This window comes from Streptopelia decaocto (assembly GCF_964273445.1).
Source record: "Streptopelia decaocto genome assembly, chromosome: 1".
NCBI classification, from domain to species: Eukaryota; Metazoa; Chordata; class Aves; order Columbiformes; family Columbidae; genus Streptopelia; species Streptopelia decaocto.
In genome coordinates this window covers 64,413,358-64,438,484 of record NC_138663.1, presented here as the reverse complement: position 1 = coordinate 64,438,484, position 25,127 = coordinate 64,413,358, and the positions used below count along the sequence as shown (strand labels likewise).

Genomic DNA, 25,127 nt, shown 5'->3' with positions numbered 1-25,127 from the left:
ACACTTCACAGAAGCAAAAGAATAGGTTTGATGTCGACTCTGGTGTATCTATTCCTTCTGGTCAGATTATTTCAATTTCGTTCTGGGTTTTGGTTTGGTTGGTTTCTGTTGTTGTTGTGGGTTTGTTTTGGTTTGTTTGTTTTTTTTTCAAGTTTGGTTTTCTCCCCTTGTTTCTCCTTGTATTCCAAGCTACACTACCAACTACATACCTTAATATATTGTGCTGCTGATCATAGGCAGGTGGTAAAACTATCACTGGGGCTTGTTTTAATTGGTGTAGCGGTGAGCAGCCATTTATTCATTTGTTTTATTATTTTAAAAGCACCTTATACTTTCTCCTCACTGTTACAGAACATTAGAGGAAAAGATCTGTATGAAACAGTTACTCTGCTTTCTATCATACCAGATGAAGAAGAGTATTATACCTAAAATTTAAAACAACTTGTACACAGCAGGCTTTCTACACTCCCATAGTGATGCATATTGCAAAGAAGACGGTCTGAGCCAACATACCTCTTGGAAAAACTGCTACCAAAATATCTGATGAAGCAAGCTAGTTTGGGGTGTATGGTGGAAAACTTAGTACCTCCCAAAAGCTCAAATCTCGGAATGAAGTTTCTGAACCCCCGTAAAAGGTAATTCAGTCCATGTTCAGTGGAAGCCATTTGTTTTTTGAGGAAACAAAACATCCACACAGCCCACCGGTTATTATGCATTAATGAATGGCTAAATACCTCTAAGTTTTAAAGTGATTTACACATGTAATTGCGATACCTTGTTTCTAAAAGTTGTCTTTAACATATTACTACTTATAGAGTGCATTTCAGTCCTTTAATTTCAGATTTGGGATAAATAGCTGGATGTTAGAAGCCACATAAGATTTTCTGTGGCTAATTTCTGTTTGAGGACATTAACTGCAAAAAAAGTACACAATGCCTCATTTTCTGTAAGATGAAGATAATATTTAATCTATTTACCAAGTTCAACAAGTCTTAAATAATGTTAGAGACACTCAGAAATTACAGATGAAATGGAAGGACAAATCTGTGTAATTCAAGATCCCAGGACAGTGTAATTCAGAAAAATCAATGGGTTCTCTTTACGGAACTACATGCAAAGAAGCACTTACACTCAGCAAGAACATGGCCCAGCCCAAATTGTCTACTTTTCTTCCTCATTTTCATGTCATTTTATCTGCACAACAAAGGCTATAAAGAACAATATTGTGTTGCTTGAGGCTTTAGTTACAGAATAAAGTTTCCTCTAGAGTAAATCATTTTAAGGTAAGTATTTTGTGTTGGAATGGGAGCGAGAAGGAAGTGTGGCAGTGAAGGGAAGGATGCTTGAAAAGGTTCAGTTTTGTTTCACGAACAAAACTAGGATGCCTTTAGCAAAAAGTGACTTTTGAGTGTCAGGGCCATGGAAGGAGCTCCCTGGCAGCACTCCTGTGCCATCCAGCGGGGCAGAATACCCAGCTCAACTCTTCTTGTAGGCACCAGTAAGAGAACACCAGAGCCATGAAACAACAGAACCACAGGCACAGAACATGTGAGGCATCTTTGTAGCCTTCAAAGAGGATGAGGAGAGAGTGCCTGGGAGCTCTCCCATCACACAAATGCTTGGTTTCTCCAAGTTTTAGCTGAAAACAATGTCTTCTACACTGCTACAGCAAGGAAGTCTGATTTCGCCTCTGATGGGAATGAACTCAGGAAATGCATCTCCCTTCACCTTTTTTTTTTTTTTAATTCTTGAAGCAAACTTTTGATTTCTGAGGAGCGTATATGTAGCTGCAAAGTTAACAGCTTTCCTGATACAGAACAGTGGAGGCTGTTCTAGTGATGTATCAAAATGACATTTCTAATTCACAGACCAGCACATGAGGTTTGCACTGAACACCAATGGCTACTTTTCAGAACTGAAGGCCCATTTTAGCCTCAAAACCAGGACTACTGATCACAGTAATGACATTGCCTTTTATTTTTCTAAGGCATTAAGTGATAAATTTCCTCCAAAGAAGGAACTCTTAAGTATAATACAATTGGTTTGCGATTGTAGTTCCATGAGCTACCACTTACACATAACTATTCTGGCCAAAGACACCCAAAAGAGAAGACATATCATTCACAATTAGGCTCTCAAAAGTCATCTGCTATTACAAGCTTTTAGTTGCCAATAGGAAGTACCATAGAAAGCATGAGAAGCAAGCGAGAAAAGACAGAGGATGAGTCCCTAATGCAGGCTAATCCAATATATCTTTGAGAACAGGAAAGTGCAGCACAAGACTATGATCCAGCTCTATCGGTTTGTCATGGTGAGAACATTACAGAATAGCCTCTTAACGGTCTTGAGGAAGGGAGGTCATCTCCTCACGTGCCATTCTCCTCAGAGAAGACAACCAACTGTCCAGCTAGAAGGTAAGACAAAGGGTTTGGCTATAAGGCTCCGTATTTACTCAACATTTACTTGAAAACCCCTGGCCTGCAGCAAGGCACACAAAACATCCTCCCATATCGACCCAAGTCAGTGAAGCCACAATGCTGACAGCACCATCTATCCAAAGCCATCTTTACCACAGCAGCAGAATATTTAATATGGGGATCCTTAACAGTTTTTCTACACCAATATGTCATGCTGTCTGTGCAGTACATGACCTTCACTCCTGAGCAAATCACAACATAACAGCAAAATTAAAAAACGAACCCAAAACCAACACACCACAACCCATACACGATACAGAAGAAGCCTGAAAAGTGCTATTTTGCAGTGACAGATGGCACGTACTGCAGAGCTCCCCAAAATGTCTTTTGTATTTGAGCCTGCCAGATTTATTCATTCCAATCTCCCCCAGCTCTATCCCCCACAGCATCCCTCACCTGGAACCAGTGGAGGGAGAAGGGGTATGACAAAGAAAAACTCAGAAACCTGAAGTTTGTTTGGCGTTTATTCCCTTGAACATTTCACACAGTAAAACAAATAATGTCTCGATTCCACAGCAACAGGAAAACCACGTGTTACATAATTCAAAGAAACACACACACCCAAAACAAAAATAGGATAAAAACAACTGCACAAATCAAAATCTTCAAAGAGGCTATAGAATGGGGACATGAAGCCTTTCTGAGCACTAATTATCTCACTTGAACATTATCCATCACCAAACTTATTTTATGCACACTCCCTTCTTTTCCCTGAGGGGGAATGGTTACTTCTCAGATTCCACTTTTCAAAAAACCCAGACATTTTAATTCTGCAGTGAAAATAAATCCAACTTCTTCACAGAAACTTGATACTATTTTTCTAAGACACAAAAACATTCATTGAAGCTCTTAAAGTGCCCAGAAAAATTCATATCGCCCTTCGGAGTAACACATACAAACAATAAACAAATATTCCAGTGGCACAAGTCTACAGGTCTGAAAGCTAGAGAGAAAGGTGGAATCAGGAGCCCAGTTACTCCCAAGAAAGAGTGTTCTTAGCAGGATCCGGCCATGGGCACAAACTCAGCACATCACTATTATGTATATCCTTCCTCGGTCCACAAAACCTTTTTCAGGATTTTTCAGCAAAGGTCTGTCAGGTCAGCTGCATCTCCATTCTTTAGAGCAAATAACCTTTCTATCATGCCTTTGCCTTTCCAAACTTTCTGAGCTTCAAACTGCTGATCCTTTAGCATTTGCCTTTTCTTTAAGCCAGTGCCACTCAAATCCTGATAAGAACACTGATAAGGAACATGATGGACTGGGAACAGTCAAGCACTTCTCCTAACAGAGATTCCTGGCTTGCTATTGAGTGATGATTCACTAGGCACTGAACCTTGGTCCTAATCAGGCAACCCACACGCTCTCCTCAGCTTCCAAAAATACAGGGTCTGGTTCTTAAGTTTATATTTTAAATGTTCCAGCAGAGAGAAATAAATCTCGCATCAGATCTCTTTGGAGTTGTAAGAAACCCCATAAAAGGGTTCAGTATCATGTGCCATGTCCTGCAAAACACCCACCGCAGCTCCTCCAAACAGCACAGACAATGTTCAAGGCACATTAGCAGAGGAATTCTCTTTCCTCCCAATTTTATGGTGCATCCTGAAACAGGGATGTACATTTTTTTCCTTTTCTTTTATTTTCTTTTTTTTTTTCTTTTTTTTATTGGGGGGGTGTGTTTGTTAGGGGGGGAGCAGTTTATGGATGTGTTTGTAAATGCACAGTTCAGTTGTTTAAAATGCAGGCACCACAAACAGAACATGATGTCACGGAGTTAAGTTTGCTGCTATCTTCTGTAATTTAACATTTAAAACAGACCAAATTAGAACAAGAACTAAAACCAAATGTGAATAATAAGGAAGAGAAGTGACCAAGTGGAGGATTTAATGAAGGTATGTTTGTTTGCACAAGCAAACAGTATTGCTTTGAGCTGAATCACTTTCACAAGTAAGGCAAGTTCAATGTATATGGAACTGTAAAGAAGCAATGTTTATGAACAAGAAGCTTATTTATATAGAGAAATATATATAAAATGTATTCATACTTTATTAGACACAGAAGTAGAATTGTGTGCAAATAACATTGGATGCATTCATAAAGATTCATTTAAATTGTACAGGCAGTTAAGTTCCTTTTGAAAATGTAGCTCATCCACTTCACTTCAAAGGACGTGCTATTTAGAGGAAGCAGCCACCCTTCTCTAGCTCTCCAAGTCAGCAAAAGAACTTCCTCATGTAAAGTCCAGCTTTGCTTGCTATATACAACAGATTACTTGTTTAAGAGCCTACTCTGAAGGCCTTTGCTCAGAACATTGCTCCCTGAAAACACTTAAGGCACATCCATTGGATTTTAAACTTTTCATGTTGCATACCTATATCATATACACTATATATTTTTGTGATTCTAAAGCAAGAGACCTAGTGCCTCTACTTCGTACTGCAATTTTTAGTTTTACATACTATGGGTTATATTTGGCTTCTCAAATCAGGTCAAGTAACTACTGCAAACATCTCATGACTTGGCTTTTATTGCTGCAGATTTTGAAGTATGAGTTTCCCTCGCAGCTCTTTCCGTTATGAACTCCCTATTGCCAATAGGGACAGAAATGTATTGCTGTGAGAATACAAGCCTGAAATGGGAAACATCTTACAACAAAACGTTACCGGCTAAAATCTCCTCAAGGAGCATAACATAAAACTGATAGGGGTAAAGACTGTTCCAAGTCCATCTGTCAAGAAAGAGCTGAAAGTTCAGAAATATGTTCTTACAGACCTTTAGAACAAACAGAAAACAGCATTTGCATTAAAAGCACATTAAAACCATATAAAGTACTGTAAATAATGTTCAAAAAAATCCAAGACACAGCAGTTACAGATTATCAAAGGGAGAGACAGTTGAAAAGCAAAGTTGTTTTTTTTTCTCTTGGCAATAGCAGCGACTTTGGCACAAAGGCAAATGCAGAAGATAGAGAAAAACAGGCAGACAGGGTACAGAGAAAGGTTACAGAGTCTACAACAAGCATGCCACAGTTCAGCAGGACCAAAAGCACAGTAACAGCTTTCCCCGACTTCCCCAGAGAGAAAGGTATCTGTCACTCAAAAGCTTGTTGCCACCTCCTAAACCGATGGCTTGGTCTATATTGCAAGAGCCAGTCTGACCATAAACTCCCTGGGAACATCGCTTGTAACCACCACACAAGATGCCACGTAGGCTTTCTGGCAAACCAGGTTAAAACCTTCGCAAGAAAGGCAATTCTAGTTGACTGCTAAAAAAACCCTCAACTTGTTTATCACAGGTTGTGCCTTGCAACTATCATCATTACAGTACAAGGGACAGACAAAATACATTAAATGCCAGCTAAGACTGGGGCCACCCAGAGAGGGACTGACATCTTTAGCAAAGTTAATACATGCCAATCGGGTTAGTAACACATCACAAGAAAGTGCTTGTTGTGACCAATCTTACCTCAGCTGACTAAAACTTCTGAATGTTATTTTGTGGTTGAAAATATTTTAAGCGTTAAAGTGGCCAAAAAAGAAGAGGCCAGATTTGGTGGCACAGCAAATGAGGCCCTGAGTGTTCTGGGAGAATCCATGCAATTTACATCCATTTGGGAATCCACAGCAACCAAAAAGCAGGCCTTGCATGAGTCACCATAAAGCTCACTGAAGAAGTGCTTTGTTAACTCTGTGCTGAATTTAACTCAGAGGTATAAAATTTAAGAATAGCAGGTTTTGTCTTGTATATTCTTTAATTGATGTTTCTGCTGTACACCTTCCTTTTGCCTTCTAAGCTATCTTTACATCTCCATCAAATATCAAATGTGCACACCTTACACTTTTTTTTCTTCATCATTTTAGAGGCAACTTACACTCCACATCAAGATCTACCTCACTACTGAGGCTTGGCCCAGACCTCAGGGTCTGAAATTGCTATTGCCAAATTTAATTTGGTGGCACTTGCCTTAAGGGAGGTCAAACATTTTCAGATGGATGACCTATATTAGATGAGTATACCAGATAGGTAAAGTGGAGCCTTAGAAACAGAGCTCTGCCTCTATCTCTGTTTCAGACAGGTTTTTGCTCAAGGTATTTGTTCTACAGTGAAAGCAGAATGTCTATAGTGTCTAACAAACAATTTAATAAATTGTAAGAGAGCATATACACAGGTAGTTCAAAGTCAGGAGTTATACTGAGATGTAATCTTATACATTCCTTTTGGTTATTCAGGAATAATATCCTATTCTTCCACTGTATTATCAAGTGTTTATTTGGTTTGGTGAGGTTTGTTTTTTTTCCTTTTGTTTTTCAATCCATATGTAACTGTAAACACAGGCTTCCTGACCTACCTACCCAGCAAGAACAGGAGCTAAAGGTAGGTACCTACAGGACATGACCCTTACACCAACCGAAAACTATCCTGTCCTTAATGACACTGCGGCTGGTACATCGTATTTAGCCTTCTCCCGCTTCTTAACCATTGTTAAGCCAGTAGTTAAGATGTACTTAGAACCTACTTCACAAAGAAAACAAAGTCTCAGCCACTAATGGCGTTTTTCTAGCAGAAGGGGGGAGAACAGCAGAGGCACTGCTGACTCTTCTACCATTAAATGTATTTCTGTCATGCACACACAAGAATGCACCACAATACACTGCTTTAAAGACAACCTAGCTTCACCCAGCTGAGCTGAGTATGTTCTAATGTACTTTGGGGACTGCAAGCTTTAAAAGGTCTAAAAGCATTAAAAACTATGCTACAGTTAGACACTGCTTTAGAAAAGCAGAAAGCAAACAGAAGGAGCCCTAGATTTCAAGTTTTGTCATTTGATAAAATGGTGTCTGTTCTGTTCTACTCCTCTGGAAATAACTACAGTTCTGCTACAGGATTGTACCACTACTACTTAAGGAGAAATGGAAACATCTGATTTATAGGTGATTTATATCTGATTTATAGAAGTTTATTGCAAACTATAGCCTATTGTTTGCTCTACTTATTGTTCACTATTTAATGAATGCTCATTTATAAAAGTAATTAAATTTGATCAGTTGGAAGGATAAAATCAGAGGAAGGAGACTTTCTGCCAGCAATTGCTTTGATAAACTAATTGATATATACAGCTAAACTCTACTTCTTCCACTTCTCATGACCAATAGCTTCACGCCATAAACTACCTTATTCTCACATCAGATGCCCTGTGCTCCAAGAAATATATTTCTCCATTCATCTTAAAGAATATGCTCCAGCTAAAAAAAAAAAAAAATAAAAAATCTCTTCACTTTTGGAGGAAGCAATTTTAAGTCTATCCAGTTGCACAAAAAATGCTGTAGTTATCCCATCCGTCTGCAGCATTTTGCAAATGTAATTCTTCCACACTTATTCCCTTTCCTTCATTTTGCCATATGGAAATTCCACACAAACAAAAGAGGAAACCATGAAAGTAACTACAAAACTAACTGCACAGACTAAGAATAAATTTCTGTTGCACTGCATTCAGATACAATCTTAGAAACACTTGTAAGAATAATACATAAAGTCAAACCAAAGCATGATTTTTATTTGTCTGCATGTTGTTAAGGTCTTTTCTCAACTAGCACTGTCAAAACATTTTTTTCTCCAAGTGTTGCTCTAAGTATGTTCTCTTTCTAAAAGCAGCTGATTTTGTTTATCCATAGTGTTCTGGAACAATTACTCGGAATCAAATCCCTTCCTTTTCCCGACATCACTAAATGAGCACTTAGGGGCTGGGCAAATGAGCATTTGTAGCACAGACACTTCTCCCATGTTAGAAAGAATTAGAATTTCAAGTTAAAAGGCAAAACTACTTCACAGTAAGACACACATTCACCACCCCATTCCCAAAGCCATGGCCAGGAGCAGCACAGGTTCTGGCAGTGAGGGAAGAGCACCATGACCTGCCAGCACCAGGAAGTTCAAGGAGTTTAAGGAATCTGATCCCATTAGCTGTCAGAGACACCCAGAATTCCAAAGGAGACACAATCCAGAGATAATGGGATCTTTCCCATTCAAGTACCACATTAGTGAAGAGAAGCTTGGGAGAACAAGAAACCGCACCCAGAACTCAGGCAAACACAGAAATCCAGTTTCTGAGTTATTCCAGTGCATCAAAAGAACTTTTAACTCCTCTAATACCAAAGTGCATACATTACAGACCAGGGCGCTTTACCTGGGCCCATTCAGAGGAGACCCTCAACTGAGCATCTGTGTTTTCCTGGAATTCTTTCAGCTAATGTCCTTGAAAGAACATCTAGGCCCCAAAGCCGCATTGCAAAATAATATATTGAGACTTTCATGTAACGCACGAAATTCACACGGCACCCCAAAACTCACACAAATTATACAGCTCATAAAACTGGGTCACATTAATTCTTACTGGTCAGCAGGCTGCCCACAGAATTCCCCTAGGATCTGCACAAGAACTTCTGACTGAACATAGAGAAAGGGAACCCCAAAAGCCATCAGCTGGCACATGAAAAATGAGTCCAAAGGGTTCTGGGCTACCTGGTGCCCAATCGAGGAAACTGTGCTTTGCAGGCGCTGGCTTGCCAGCCTAACTCTGCCAAAGAGGCCGAGCGAGTACTGCACCACCCGGCTAAAGAAGGAAGCGGAGCTACCTGGGGCTCTCTCTGACGAGGCGGAGATGGAATTTGCCCGTCCATTCCCATCACTTGCCATGGCGTCCTGCAGAGGTCCTTTGGTGTCCTGTGAGAATGTGGGTGAAAGGAAATTCATATTAAAATTAAAATTGCCTCAGCAACTCTTTTTTTCACACATTGAACTAGGAAGACATCCCTCTCACAATTAAGAAACCCCTTAATCATCACATAAGGCAAGGTCTGAACTAAGTATGTTGTTTTTCAATTTATGGCTTTATTAAAACCCTGAAAAAACAAGCTGGATATCCAAGAAAGTCAAAGCAGTAAGATCCCTGAAGTCTGCTCATCTGGGAAATAAAACAAGTACCATTTTTAGTCTTTACTTTTGGCAGGAAGTATGGCACAAGTATTAGGATGGATCCCTTATTCTTCCAAACTGGAAAAATACAGCTTCAGCTTGTACTAATAAAACCTGAGAAACAGGCAGAAAGTCAAGCAAAGCAGCACCACCACGAAAGAAAATACAATTTAGGGGGGGGAAAGACAATTTGTAGCATGTGAGCATAACAGAACTTGCTAAGAGACTACCATACAGTTTGCTCAGAGTAGGAAAAAATACTGAAAAGGGGCTTGAGCAGACTAATTAAGTGCCTTGGATTGTAATGACAAAGCTGAGAGACTTTTCTGTATTACACAGTGGGTCTTGATCCCATATTTAAAGCCCAAATGCTTCTATCAAAATAGTATAGGAAAAGTTATATCCTTTCTTTCCACACAAGTTCTCATTAACATACAGAAAACCTTCAGAAATGAAGGCAGGTCTTCTTAACAGCCTATGCAAGTGGGGTAGAACTTCAAGTTTCAAAGGAAATGCAAATAATTTGTTTCATCTTAAGAAAACCAATGGAGAAACACAGCAAAACCAAAACTGGTAACATAATTCATTTAGTCTCTGCATGGACTGAATAAGTATTTCAGCTGACACGCACACAAATCAAAATCCTGTTCTGAATGGGAAAGTACATTATTTTATAATGAGAACCAGGAAGAGAGAAGTGGAAATTAAATGAACTGCTTTTAAATAACATTTATAGAACTAAAAGATATTATGACACTAAAAAGCAACTCGATGCACTCTGAATTTTTCTACTTTCTGAAAAAAACCCAGTATATTTACTTTTTCAATGTTAAGAATCAAAATGTATTAACATGACATGTTAGATGAAAACAATGTATTACCTTTCCTGACAGCGGACCCACTGCTGGCCTTTTCCTTTGAGCATACCCAGACAGTCGGTAACAGTAGTGAGGCTTACAGTAGAATTTACCTGCAGATAAAACACGAATGATGGTCAGCAATGACAACGCAGCAGTTTTGCAGAATATAAACATCCATTTCACCGCAACTTATTTTCTGATGCCATTTCTGTCGCTCCATCTAGTTTATTCACTATACATGGAGGCAAACGCTGTCTAAAGTTTTAACTCAGCCCTCCTCTCTCCCCCTTCTAGCGAGCCTCCTTTCCATTGGGTGCCTGACAGCCATTTAGTTTAAAATCCTACCAAACACCAAAGCAAAGCTGTGTGGTATCACATGCTAACAATGCGGCAGTGTGTGAGGAACAAAGAAATCATCACATGAAAAGCTGGCAGAAGCACTTTTGGAAAAAGCAAGAATGAATACAACCAGCAGAGTAAAGTGGGAGAGGACAGTGTTAACTCTCAAAGAACCATCTCTAGAAATGCACAGTGGCTACTTGTGGAAAGGACAATCTAGTGATAATTCATTTTCACAATTAAGACCTTTTGTGACACTACTGGTTTAGTAACACTCAAGAAGTATACATGGGTTTTCACCCATATCTGAACACAGTCAGAAAGCCAAAACAGCACTAGTAATACCATAATACAAAGAATAATAATAGCAGCAAATGGATGGCACATAATTACCTTCCAGTGGACTGCTGTCAAGGTATCCTGCTTGGTATACGCAGCCCATAGCATCTATCCTATTCCTACAACTTTGCTAATGCATTTCAAACCTATATTCTGACCTTTGCCCCTTCCTCTGGTTTGTCTGTATTTGCACAATGCTTTGGTTTAGGAAGGAAAAGTGACAAACCCTATCTTTTGAGAAGTCTCTGCTTAAATAAACTTCCATTAATATTCACTTTTTCTAAAGCCTGCTTTTTCAAATTGTCTGAAGAGAGCAACAACAGAGAAGCTTTTACATAAAAATTCTCAGACATTGAAGCCTAAAACCAGACACTGACAGCAGAACGCTGCAGAATGCACATCAGTCCAAACAGCTAGATGAATAGCAACAATGTATATAGCTTTGTGATTTTTTTCTCTCAAAGAAAACCCAGAATGAAAGACAAACTAAATTTTCACAATTATTAGATTAGATGGGATACCACATGTTTCTATTTGGCCATATCTGCTTCATATACATACACAACAGTTAGGCATGTAATATCATTTCAGAATCAATGCTACAAGGGTGCTGAAACTCCAAGCTTTGTGTTTGCTTCATTGAGAACTATCTGGCCATAAAAATGCATACGTAAGCTTGCTGGCAGAGGAAATCACTAAATCTGGCAGCAAAAACTGTTTCAGCCCATACAGCTGACAGAGGATCTCAGTCGTTATTGCTAAACATATAGTCAGATATTAGCTACCTGTGAGTGTCCAAAATAACAGCAGTGCTCAAAAAAATGCATCCTCCTCAACTCTGATTAACTGCTGAAGCTTTTACTTTTAGATGTTGATTTCAAAATTATCATTGGCCCCTTTAAACTCGCATTCCAAGTCTGCTGACCTTCCGGCCAAGTACAAATGGGGTTTTTATTCCTTACTGGAAGCCACATTTGATGATTCTAAGTTTCCTCAACTTTTTGTGACTGATCAAGTCCAATACCTAAAGTTATTATTTAATACATCATCAATAGATAATTTTGGTTCTTTTTGCCCCTTAAGCCTAGATGATATTTCCATGGCCATTATTGTATTTCTGCAAAAAAGATTCTTCCAAGCTACATGCAAGAAGACACCTATCAATTTTGTAACATTTCAATCTACAGTAGAATATTCTGGAGTTTCATCCTGTGGCATATCAGTTTATAATTTGTACTTCATTTTTGCCTCAATGAGAGGGGAAAGCTATCGGTACTAACACTTTTTTCCTGTTATTTTGGTTTCTACACCATCATGTCTGGAGTAGAATCCTCACTAGTTTTACATCATTTTGCACTTATTTTCCTACTGAGATATGAGTAAAGATAAACGCCATCTCTAGGAGAAAATAAAGGCATACCTGCTGATATAAATAAAGTTTATGTGAGATATTTTCTCATATTTTTTTCTTTCAGAAACTGAAATTTCTGACAATCACCGCTCAAGCAAAGAATGCAACACATCGCTACTTTTAGAAGATTGCTTTTCATAAGTGATGTGTTATTTCAAATTATTGCTTTCAATATGCAAACTTTGTTGATAAATTGAGTTTCATTTGCTGCCATATTGTCTGGTTTCTCAGATTTCTTAGGTATATCTGAAGCTTCCCTTAGTTCTTAGCATGTTAGAATCTGTTAATTGAGTCATCAGTAGGTTTTCCAATCATATTCCTTCCTCCTCAGTCTATCAGATACAGAAAACAAGAGTCATTACTGAATCTTCTGTAAATACTTCAACAACACTTTCACTCTCTATATAACATTGACTTCTACTCAACTTCAATGCTCCATTTTTCACTATATATAAACAAAACTTACACTGTAAAGAGCTATTATCACAGCCCCTGATTATAAAGTTTCTATTTTAGTACCTCTAAAATAAACATACAGTGTTGGACAGTAGTGATATCTTCAAGAACAAACATCTGACTGCATTTTTCTCCAACGTGTTATTTTCTCTTAAGTGGTATTAAAAAGTAAGGAGTTTCCTCATTTGACAGTACTGAAACAAGAGTAAAGGGTCTAACCTTCAAACTCAGCCTCCAAACCCTTTCAAAGCACCCAACTACTAACTGTTTCTTTGCATTCTAGCAGCTGCTATCATGTCAAATTAAGCTCAGTTATTTTGCTGTCAGTGTTACCTGGCCACAGGAAATTCATACCATTTCAACAGTTTGAGAGTTGGTGTCTTTGGAATGGAAGTTAGTCTCTCCCCTGCCTCACCAAATATTTTTAAGCAAAGGAAAAGTTGAAATCACTACATGGACTTCCAGGACAGTCAAGATAATTCTGAGAAAATGGCAATTTCTCTTACCATCTTCAATATCATAGGCGTAAGATGACAAGCGCAGAGTTGTCGCACAGTATTCACACTTGAAGCAACTGCGGTGGAAGAACTTGCCTTCAGCACTCAGCCTCTCCATCACGTAGACTCGCTTGCGGCAGAAGTAACAGACATCGCTGCCTCCCAGGTTTTGGGGGAACTCCTTTTTGAGTGAGCCCTAGACAGAAATAAGCATGGCTAAATTAGTGTATGTCCAGCCTCATCAAGATTGCAGGGTTATATTTTCTCTTCATTTATGCAGATACAGGAGCATCTGGATGCTTCAGTCTTCCACGCATGGATGCTGCAGTTCTTGGACACAATTCAGAGGTTTAACCAGGACACCAAAAACTAACCTTATCGTCCAGGGAAGAAGGTCCTAGGATGCCATGCTTACATATGTCAGGAGCAAAATAAGCTCTACGTGGAAGAGCGGACACCAGTACTATTAATGACGACCTTGAAATAAATGACTGACGGAGGCATATGATGAAAAGCCAAAACCATTAGGAATCCTTCAAATAGAAATTCTTAGACCTACATTAGCACAAGCAGTATCTCCTTCAAAAAAACAATAATGCAGAATAGCCCAAGTGGATCAAACACATCTTCATAAAAGTGATAGGCAGTTTCTCAAATGTTTATGGACAACTCTTGGATGCTGAGATTAAATTAAAACATTTTGCAAGGAAAACGAGGGCAAGAGTGAGGACAGATGGAGAAAGGGAAATTAAGTCTTATACAAAGCTATGACAGATTCCATCAGTAGTAGTAACAACTGGACACTCACAATACGTCAGATCTACAGCACATCTAATCACAAACACGCACCATCTTCTGTACATCATCTTACCAGTTCCTTCTTGTCTAGAAGGGTTTTGGGTTGCTCTTTCCTTTGAAGCTGATTGGCTATCTGCTCAGCCAATGAGCTCACTCCGCCTGTGTACATCTTTATATACTTCTACCAGATGGATGGAATAAAACAATAGGGCAGTGAGGAAAGAAAAAAAAAATCAAATTAAAAAAATTACTAAAATGGTAAAAGGTTAGGTGGTGAAAAGGTGCAGAGAGGTCAAATCATGCCAAGACAGTGGACAATATGAAGTGACAAGTAGTAACAGCAAAGCTAGTGTCATCAGAAATCACCAGCACAGTCCAGGATCAACAGTAACAATAGAAAAGAAGACGGCTTACATTTTGCTTTCTCTAAGTGCTCTAGAAATACTATGATGATGAAGAAAGCAGATCTTATTTTCACTTGTGGAGTATTTTGCACCTAGAAACCTGAGCACAGACACTTCTCAAAGACAAGGCCAAATATAGGTTAAGATTTTAGGTTCCAGGTAAAACTGGCAACAGAAATGAAGACCTTTCAGAAGACGTTACGTAGTCTAATGCAACATACTGATGCCAACAGCATAATTATATGCTTAGCAACTGGAAAGAATTCATTTATAGAGCATTCATAGAGCAGGGGAAATCCTTAAATGAGGAACTCAAAATGATTCAAGAAAATGAATTATTCCAATGCTAAAAGTACAGAGAGTTTATATGGAAAAAGATGCAAGAGCTTCATCCAAAGCATTAAAGCCATACCTGCATACATCTGGAACATATACTTGCTCAGTTGTGTACATGGCTTTATGGCTAGGCTTTTTTCCATCATGGCTATCGACTGACTCTGTAACTTTGCCTATCTAAAACCTCTCCAGTATTCCAAGAAACCTAGGCAGGTTGGCTGCTACCTTAGATCCTGAGATGCTAGAAAATGAGTATTTGCAAGCCAAGGTCAGTCACTGCAGGAGTGGAGGTAGTGTTTTTCACAGGAAATACAACCATTGGCAATAATTACACGGTTAGGAAAATCATGTGATGACATCCATGTTAGCTCAATCACACTGCAAACACCATGTATTTGACTCAGAGCAGCAAGGGACACACCAAGCAATTTTCCTTTTCCACGCAAAGAAGCATTATGAATATTCTAGCTGGAGTCTCCTTAGCAAATGAATGATCATCAGAGAGGCACTCCAGCTTCTGGCAAGTGTAAAATACCAAGGATAACAGTATTCTGAAGGAAAGGACTAAAGTTGTATTTCAAAAACTCCTTTACTTATATAGCAGAACTTGTTTGAAGCACGCTAGTTATTTCCCACTACTAATAACACAACATAAATTTCCTAAGTATGGTTCTTAGCCATTTAAGAATGTTTAAGAACTTCACATGTTCAGATATGAGAATACCAGGAAGCATCACAAAAAACAAAATTCACCACAAAATGGGTATTCCTTTGGAGAAAAAGATTTCAAAAATAGAGTGCTCAGCCATCAGAAATTACTGCTGCTATCACTGAAGTCCTAATTCCTTAGGCTCTGTGCTACTGCAGTAATAAGGGTTTATTTCTACCCAAAAAGAAGTTCCACCTGTCTACTGATTCCACCCCAAAATGCAGAGCACTCACAATATTTATATATGCAAGAAATAACAAGTGATTTGTCTTTCAAAATTTTCCAGGTTCCATATTCTTCCTCGGCTAATTTGTGTGCACATATATACGTGCAGAGTTGCTTTTCAATGTCATATATCGTATGTTGTCAAATATTACATTCAAAATGGTGCCCACTGGAAAAAAAGTCTTCCTTTCATTCCACATCGATCTTTAACTGGAAACCATAATTATTTGGCCAAGAGTTTTCCATTTGCCTCAAAAGACTGGAAATCTTCGAGGCTTTTTAAGTTTCTTAAAAGACAGTTCAAGCTTTTCCATGGGAAAAACTTTCTTTTAGCAGAACCAGGTTTCTACTGAACAAGTTTTGATTCGAAACCTTCATCCAACCTTAACTGCAGATGCTTGAGGATCTTTAAATTTCTACCAGCACATAGGAAGTTTCATGCTTAAAAAGTGATCATGCTAATCTTAACTCACAATACCTTGGACTATTTGGTGTGGGAAATTTAGTTGCTGAATTGTTGATTTGGGGTTCTGTGTTTCTGATTTGTTTTTTTCCTTTACATCACATCTGGCCTAACACTGGATCTTAAAAGCAGCATTTTATCTTTCTTCCCACGGGCAAAATCTTTCAAGATACACAGCGTTCTGCAACGTTTTTAAGAGTGGGCAAAGAACCCACTCCTGCTTAGGTCAAATCGAGCTCCTGCTGTTTATATACAACTGCAACTAGTTCAAATTCTCAGTGATTTTTCAGAAAGCCAAAGTACTTTTTATTTCACACTGTCCATTAAGCGTATAGACACAAACGCATTCTGTAGTTTGGCCCAAGACTCAGCAAAAGGAGCAAGCAAAACAAGAAAGCTTTACTGCAGCACCAGACTATCAGTGCTCAAAAAGACTGAATTGAGAGTGAGATGTACCAGAAGCTTTTCATTTACACCAAACATCAAATATATTTAGTTTCAAACTGCCTTATGGCTGACAAAAACCAACACAGGTTGCCTCTGGTTTCGCATTTGTGCATGAATCTGCACAGACATTGCGTTCTGCGGGTGAAGTGTTGCAAGCCCAGCCATCTCTTGTGGTGTGTCCTTGGCTGGTGGGACCAGGGTGGAGCAAGCAAACACAGCTGAGTGCACCTTGCAATGCTCAGGCTAATGCTACCTGTCGAAGAGAGTCAGATGAAGGTGAAGAAGGGCGATTAGAAGAACGAAGGCTAAGGGAGAGCTCCCACTGGTCAACAAAGAATCGACGAGACGGTTCAGTCTCAGGCTAAAAAATAAAATAAAAATCAAAACAATCATACACGGCTATGGAGGGAAGAGAGGAGAAAATAAAAAAAAGTCACACCCTTCTGTCCACCATAAAAAAAAAATTCTTAAAGACTCTTGTAGGAAAACTTGCAGAAAAATGTCCAGTGTATCTTCACCGTCTCCCTAGTGAGGCAGAGTAAGCTATTCTTAATTTGCTCTTTATTAAGTTTTTAAGTTCTTTAGAACCATTTGGAAGCAGTTACCTACTTCCACAGATGTCCAACCTCCGGTAACCCAACCAACTAAGCCACTGGCATAGATCCCAAATCAATTTCCTCTGCTCCTCCGGTATCTCCCACTGTTCTGTGTCACTGGCCCAAGGCACTAAGATCATATTTCAGGCCATGTGAGACCTCTTCTACATTTTAACTATATAAACCAAAAGCCTGCTCTCCTTGCGGATGGAAGAGAACGACATTGACTTATATGTGCTGCAGTAATTAGCAGCAAATTTCCAAACTAACTTTACTCTAAGCAGATTGAAAACAACACACTAAAATGAATTAAACAATACAAAGCAATCTGCTGTTCTTGCTTATCAAATGGCAAACAAATCCCGAACTGAGAATCTGCATCCTTCTGAAACTGTTTCTTCACAGAAGAAACCAAAATTTGGTCTCCAACATACCCTGCTCATTATCTCTATGGCTCATTGTGCCTATCTCCCAAGAAATGCTTCACATTAATAGGAAAAAAAAAATACCTAGAAGTGTCAGAAAATAGCACTGCTAGAAACTGTGCATTCCTAGAAGTTATAATCTGGAAATAAAAATACAAATTTCAAATATTTTACCATCTTTTATAAGAAAATTATGTTTTTCATTATAAAAAGGAAAAATAAATATCATGCAGCTGCATGACCCACGAAAATAGTTATTTATAGCCACTTAAAATAGCGTAGCCTCAAGATTAAATCTACTGGACAAAATGCAAAATAGCTTGGCTTTCAGAATTTCCCATATTGAAAGAAATACAACTGTTTACTTTATACACAGATTTTTTTTGTACTTAAGATCATCAACATTTAACCAGATTTCTTTTCTGAAAATGGCTGTCCTTGCTTTCTTTCTCTTACTATTCTATTTTTCTTGTTGTCTTCCCTTAAATCCTGCATCATAATCTATCGTAGCCTGCAGTGTTTCAACATCTGTTTCCTCTTTTTCCTCTCTGCCCTACCCACTTTATCCCTTCCTCTACTTTGTGTCCTTCATTTCCTCTACATTGACTCTCCTCCTTATTTCTGCACTATACAGAAATCAGTTTCAAAAAGAATTTCTACCTTTGCATTGTAACGCTGTTAATCTTTTCCACCCTCAAAAGGGGCTTAAAAGTGCTAGAGAACAACACAAAAGGCCTAGATGTTCATTTCTATTTCATCATTTCAACTGAGTAAGGAAATGCACATGAGGAGGCTGTCCTTGGATCATGCCTGAGGTCTTCAGTTGTGTCACTCATTAACAAATGGATCTTAATGTGTTCAGATTAGTATTCTTACCCAGCCTTTCATGGTTTCTTCTATGTCCTCAAATGCTATCTCAAATGCAGCCAAAGATTCACTTTGCCTTCCTGGAGAACAGCTTTTCTGACTTTAATTCTCAACAAAGACAGCATCCCCAAAAGAACAGCAATGGAACGTGACCTAAATGTTACAAATTTCCTTTTGACATGGCTTGGAAAAGTTACGGCCACAAGCAAAAGTGCTGGGACGGTTTATACTCCAGCTCAAGAAGAAAGCTTGATTTTAGATGGTTAACTCAAACCAGTAAGTTATGAAAAATAACACAGAATCATAGAATCGCTTTGGTTGGAAAAGACCTTTAAGATCACTTATGCAGATGGTGTTTTCCAAAACCACTCTCCAGTTTGCCAAATACTGTTGAAGATAACTGAAAACAGAGATAGGGGCAGGCAAGTAGAAACGTAAGAAAGCACTGTTCAAACTGGCACGCTCCGCTATGCCAAAGACAACACACTGGGGAGAAAATTAAGCACAAAACCAAACCAAACCAAAAATGTACACTAGAATCAAAGAAAATCTGCACAGGCTGCCAATTCTACCATTGGAAATAAGTATACAGGAAGTATGGACACAAAAGTAGTACTTCAGAGCCAGGAATTATGCTTGGAAAATGCAAATGTTCTTGCTTCCAGAAGCAAGTACAATTTGTGAGCAACTGACTGGTAAACAACCACTGTGAGATGATTTGAGCTGGAGTGCAGCTGTTTTTCAGCGTGTATTCTGAAGTTTGGAGGCTGTTTTCTACTTTTTTGTTTGTATTGTGTTTTGAGAAACAGAAACATTGTCTTTCATCAAACAAAGAGACAGTTAAGAACTATTACAGCAAGTAGGATAAAAATACTACACAAAATAGGCTTGACCATGACTTTTTAACCACATGACTGTACACCAATGGTCATCATATTCTGGTCAATTTTTCCATCCCTCTGACCCCAGATGTCACCGGTACCCAGCATCTCGCACTGATACAGGACACCAGACAGGCAGGGCTGTAGTCACCTGATGCCTCACTGCAGGTCTGGACTCCAGGAGGGCAGCAAGCTGACATGCCCTTTGTTCAACATTCTCAGGCACTTGGTCATCAGAAAATAAATGAGGAGATCTCTGTGAGATGAGGAAGGAGGGAGGAAGTAAACAAATCAGAAAAAAAAAAAAAAAAAGCCCTAAAAGGAATAGACACTGAAATGCCAGGCAAAAGGTACAAAACTCACATGCGAAACAGTAAGAGCAGCTCCTACGTGAAGACTATTTTTATTTCCAATAAATGGAAACTTTTTTTTTCCAGTGTCTACTGTTCTAATGAAGTGCTAAGCTTTGGCCCTCAAAGCCAAGAAAAAACAGTTGAATTAGTAGTTATTCACAACTCTCCTACCTAGGACTGCTGCAGCCAAAACCAAACAAGCGTGTGGCCTCTCCCTCTGGCATTACCATCCAAAAACAAAACAAAAAAAAAAAAAGGTGGCTTTATCATGCGTAAAGAAGCTTATTTGTCAACTTATTTCACCATAGTTCTTGATTATCAAACATTTCCTTTACTTATCTAAACCTGCATCTACTTGCATTTCTCAGATTTTGTGCACAGAAACATACATCATATACTTCAGTTCTCATAAAGAATGAGTTCATCTTCACTGGTATATGAAAAGTGAATACTGTGCTTACCAAAGAGAGGATGCTTAATGAGACTTGCTGGCTGAAGCAAAGCACAGCAAAATCAAAGTATCACAGAAGCTGCCAGTTTTACTTTTGCAGCTTCACTGTCCTGCTTGTTCTTATTGCACTGTCATGTCAACACGCCCCAGGCATAATATTTGACACCTCTGCTATTCTGGTCTTCCCTATCAGTCTTCTTAAACTGTTGGGCGGTACACTTAGTGACATGGAAAAAGACCTGGCTTGTTGCCTGCTGTAGAAGACAAGAGTATCACCTGCAACATCACACAGCCTTCAGCTAATTTGTTTGTAGAGTTCAAAAGTAAATGGACCAGCAACCACAAACTTGTGCATGAAGAAACTTCAGGCTGGATCTGTCAACGATGCCAGGGTGCTGCTACGTATTGCTAACTGCATTCCAAAGCACAATGGAAAAGTGGGTTCACACCCAGTTTACGAGAAAACACTTTTCCCATTTAAATGCATTAAGAATACTCTCTAAGCTGCTTTCAGTTCCACCTACTCCTTCCTACTAGATCATTTTCACTAAAACTATGGCCTATTATAAAGCTGTGGGCTTCTATGTCACTGCAGACACATGCTTATTCATTTTCTACTGCCTGTCAGAAAACATTCGGCCCACAAGAGTCTTTTGTTAGAACACAGTCTGAAAGTTGAAACAGTTTTATAGCTGGCTACCACTTATGACTTAATTCATTCAAAGCCTTTAATGGAATGTCAATTAATTTGTCAATATGAATTTAATTCAACCAATTCTTTTGAGTGCCTATCTTTAATTTTCCCATGCTTCTGCATAATACTGAGCTATTCAGACAGACTGCTGAATATTTCATTGTTAAGAAGGCTTCAAAATCTCTATACTAAATAATGCCTCATCATTTTTCCTTTTACTTTGGCCTGTAGGAGGCAGGATGGAATGCCAGTTGTTTAACCATCCAGAAAGCAAGCAGTGAGAACAATGCGACCGTGTTCACATGAATTAGCACAAAACATGTCAGTCTTATTGTTCTGCTACAGCCACAGCACACTTCATTAAAGAGGTGTAAGAGGAAAAGAAGAATTGGAAGAGCTTAAGTGCTAGATCTATGGTAAAAAAAAAAGCATACAGCAAACTGTTGATGAAGGCTTGTTATGCATTTATGTGGGTATCACACAGGAATAATCACTCCTGATTGACTCTCAGCAGTTCCAGCATGTTAATAGCAGCATTAGGATAAGTGTGTTTTACTACCCAGTGTATTTGCTCTCTCTGTATTGCACACATCCACCACAGCCTTGTGTCATCAGCACTCATGCCATTTGTACATGCTCTTTACCCTTTCCTGTCTGGGACTCTGCTCCCCAGGATAGTCAGCACCAGGCTCCCTGTTTCTCTGCAAGCAACAAATTATGAGCTTAACAACAATCACAGATCAACTTCCTAGTCAAAACACACTTCACTTGATTTTTCTTACCATGCAGGCAGAAAGGAGGCCATAGTGACAGTTTATTAAGAGTATTTTAAACCTGCCAATAATAGCTTGCCTCCTGTAGGGAATTTTTTAAAAAACATATATATTCATATTAGGTCAGCAAACCACAATATATTACCACAATGTAACAGAATTAGTACAATAAAGATGGTAAGACACTCAATATAACTCATACTGTGATGTTAGATCAAAAGAAGGAAATGGAAAGTTTAAAAGAAGTGGCAGAATGAATGCATTAGAAGTGCAGAAGTACAAGTTTAAAAGAAAAAAAAGGTCAGTGTAACAAGGACATAGAACTATCTGACTCGCTATGAGGCCTGGGCCAAGACAATTTCAGGAAAAGAAATCATTCCTAAGGAAAAAAGAACGTCTCCAAAAGCAGATCCCTCAACTGAGTCTAACAGACCAGCTCTGTAGCACAGGGAGTAAAAATTCCTCAGAGTTAAAAGGAGGAAGCCAATTTTTTTTTTTTTTTAATCATTTGTTTGAGCAAGAAGACAGGAAAAAAGAGTTTCCTACAAGACCCAACACAGAAAATGGCCAAAGTACACTTGGACCCAGCAGCAGCTGGCTCTCATGACAGAACAAGGCAACCAAAAAGTCACAGGACAAACAAACACTTGGGGAAACTAGGAAGGGAAAACATAGAGGTAAGGGGTCCTTAGGAACTGAAAGCCAATTCCTTTCTATGGAAAATGAATCCCATACCGCAGATTAAAAAGTAAAATTCAGCATTTAACTGCCTTAGCTTCTCTTATTTGTAAGCTTGGGCAAAATCTTTCCTTCATAAAAACGTATCTGTCAAAATTTTCAAAGGATATTTACAAGAGGAAGGCAGCCAGCTATCACTTGATCTGATAATACTACACTCAACTCAGTTTAAATGTGGGCTTCGATAATGAAAAGGGCTTTCCCCACCCATTCTACCTAGATGTCCGTTCCTGTATCCTACCTTGCACCACATGCTGTCTACAGTGTGCCAGAAAACTAACTACTTTTCTTTTGCTAGAGCGGTTTTAAATCAAATCAGTAAGCAGACCTGACTTATTTTGCAGATGCAGACACCAGAGAGGCAGTGGAAAATGTGTGCTCCGGAGGCTGACAATAATTAGACCAGATTAACTGTGACATGTAACTACACTCTGAGAAAACACGGCAATAAGGCCAAACTTCATGTCCAAGAATAAGTCTTGCCTACTCTGCTGAAAGGTAATATGCCTTTACAGAGCTTATAGGCATAAAAGTGTTCAGAAAATAAACATTTTCCACCTATAGGGAAATTTACTTGTACAATCCTTACTTAAATTTATGGGAGTGCTATGGAACTGCAGCTCAAGATTAGTTCAGGATCGATCAGCGAGGAGTGGAATTTATTACTGCAGTAGGAAAATGGAAAAAAAAAAAAGGATACAACTCAAATAAGCACAATAACCACGTACAACAAGACACAAATATTAAAGGATTTCAGGAAATATTCAACTACAAGGACAACACATGTGCAAGAACATCTGGATGCACATTTATACACTGTGTTCAGAACAGCTCTCACTGCTCCAAATACAAAATCAGACAGACTGAACACAAACTCTTGTGAGACAAAGGCGTGAATGTGAAGGAAACAGAAGGATCACAATGAACATTGTGGCCAGTACAATACTCAAAAAAAGCACTTCATACAAGTAATCCTAGAAGAGTTTCATGTATACAAGGGCAAAATTTTAGTCACACCTGTTTAAATGAAGAGTAGAGAAGCAGAAAAGTTGCATTTTCTTTCCCTGCATTACTCCAATCTTTTCGTTTCTATTTTGCTGCAAATCAAAACTGAGAAAAGCTACTGTAATTACAATTTACCCTGAACTAAAATCTCAGGGTCTCCAGTGGATCAGATAAAAAATCATAATCATGCTTCTGGTGAGCTATATGCTGACCTGTGTTTCTAACCTAATAGGTTGAAGAAGCCCTATCACCATCTGAAAAAAGAAAATTGGAAATGCATTTGTAAATGGGATATCCAATAACTGATCTAGTCACTTGTACAAGCAGTAATGAAGAGAGAGGGACAGAGCATGCAGAGGGAATCACCTGCTGCCTGGGATACGGTGGAGAGGGAGGTGGAGTGTAAGAAGAGAGCATGATCACTTTTTTGGGGCAGGTCCGACAACGTTCCTTAGTCCTCAGCTTTTTTTAAAACAGAAGAAGAATTAAAAATCATCATAATGGTAGAAAATTGATAACATTACCATTGGCTTTGGTGAGACAGGCCAGAATGCATAAACTGAGAGATCACAATCTCACACTTCTCAGGAATGACCTAATGCCACATTTCTTCTGAAGCTGAAAGACCCAGGTTTTTCACCCACAGCCCCATGATCACACGTCCATTTAACAGATACTTCTAAGGGCAGCCAATGAACTTGTATCAATCATCAACTAAACCAACAGTTCCTGGCTCACGATCAGCGAAAAGGTACAACTTGGAACTCTCCATAGCACAGTTGGATTCTTTGCATCAGGAAAAACTACTTATTGCTGTGCCTTGTGATGTTTAAAAATATCCATCCTGCTGACTCTTGCTTGCATTTCATCAACAATACAACTCAAGTCATGGTTGGTCTGTTCTCAGCTTCAGATCCTTCCTCTCTAATTTACAAATATTCAACCATCTCACGCCAGTTAAACCATACTCCACCATTCCACGAGAATGGACGTACAGCTGTTCTACAGCCAAAATGTGGCTGTATCTAATAGTCTAAATATTACCCAATGCACATACATGTCCTCATTTTAATATGACAGAAAACACACCTTTCTAGTTCTCCGCCTCCTTACTATATACAATATTTTCTCCACCAGTTCTTGATTACTAATGTATCTTCTGCCTGAGTTTTCCTTTTCTTTTGAGTTCTCACCAGAGCATATCTCGAAAAAAAAGAATGCTGTGCATCCATAGCCACTGTTAGATAGCCTCCAAAGAATCTCTATTTAATGATATTACAGATGATCATTACTGCCCTTACAGCTGAGCTGGCACTAACATCTGTTTCGGTGTTTTCTTCCCTTTGAGGGAAAAAAAAAATAATCACCAACTCTTCTGTTTCAAACAGATGCTACAGCGGCTTAAACTAAAATACATGATTTTGCACTGGAGTGGATGAGGAATATTTATATGCTGTTTCAAAAGGCTCAGCTGTGAAGTCACTAATTTCTAGCTGTTCGTGGACTTTGGTCTGACCATGGCCGAGTTTGCATTTCAAATTTCAAAATTTTCACAAACTTGTATATTTTTCCATGGCGGGTCTCAGAATATAACATCATATAGGTATATGA

General features: G+C 38.8%; 1 protein-coding gene across 17 annotated transcripts in view; it reads right to left on the bottom strand.

The window, feature by feature from the left end:
• Positions 1–25,127, bottom strand: part of MICAL3 (microtubule associated monooxygenase, calponin and LIM domain containing 3) — a 163,674-nt gene that overhangs the window by 60,789 nt on the left and 77,758 nt on the right. For 7 of the 17 annotated variants that reach the window (XM_082043998.1, XM_082043999.1, XM_082043988.1 and 4 more), the window contains 7 exons: positions 21,645–21,701; positions 19,654–19,758; positions 16,987–17,094; positions 14,223–14,330; positions 13,361–13,547; positions 10,331–10,419; positions 9,110–9,197 (listed from right to left, as the gene is read on the bottom strand). In XM_082043998.1, coding sequence (XP_081900124.1) covers positions 9,110–9,197; positions 10,331–10,419; positions 13,361–13,547; positions 14,223–14,330; positions 16,987–17,094; positions 19,654–19,758; positions 21,645–21,701 — 742 coding nt within the window. Of the gene's footprint in view, positions 1–9,109; positions 9,198–10,330; positions 10,420–13,360; positions 13,548–14,222; positions 14,331–16,986; positions 17,095–19,653; positions 19,759–21,644; positions 21,702–23,882; positions 23,979–25,127 lie in introns of all 17 variants that reach the window. The other 10 variants (XM_082043995.1, XM_082043990.1, XM_082043996.1 and 7 more) reach the window with 5 other exon arrangements.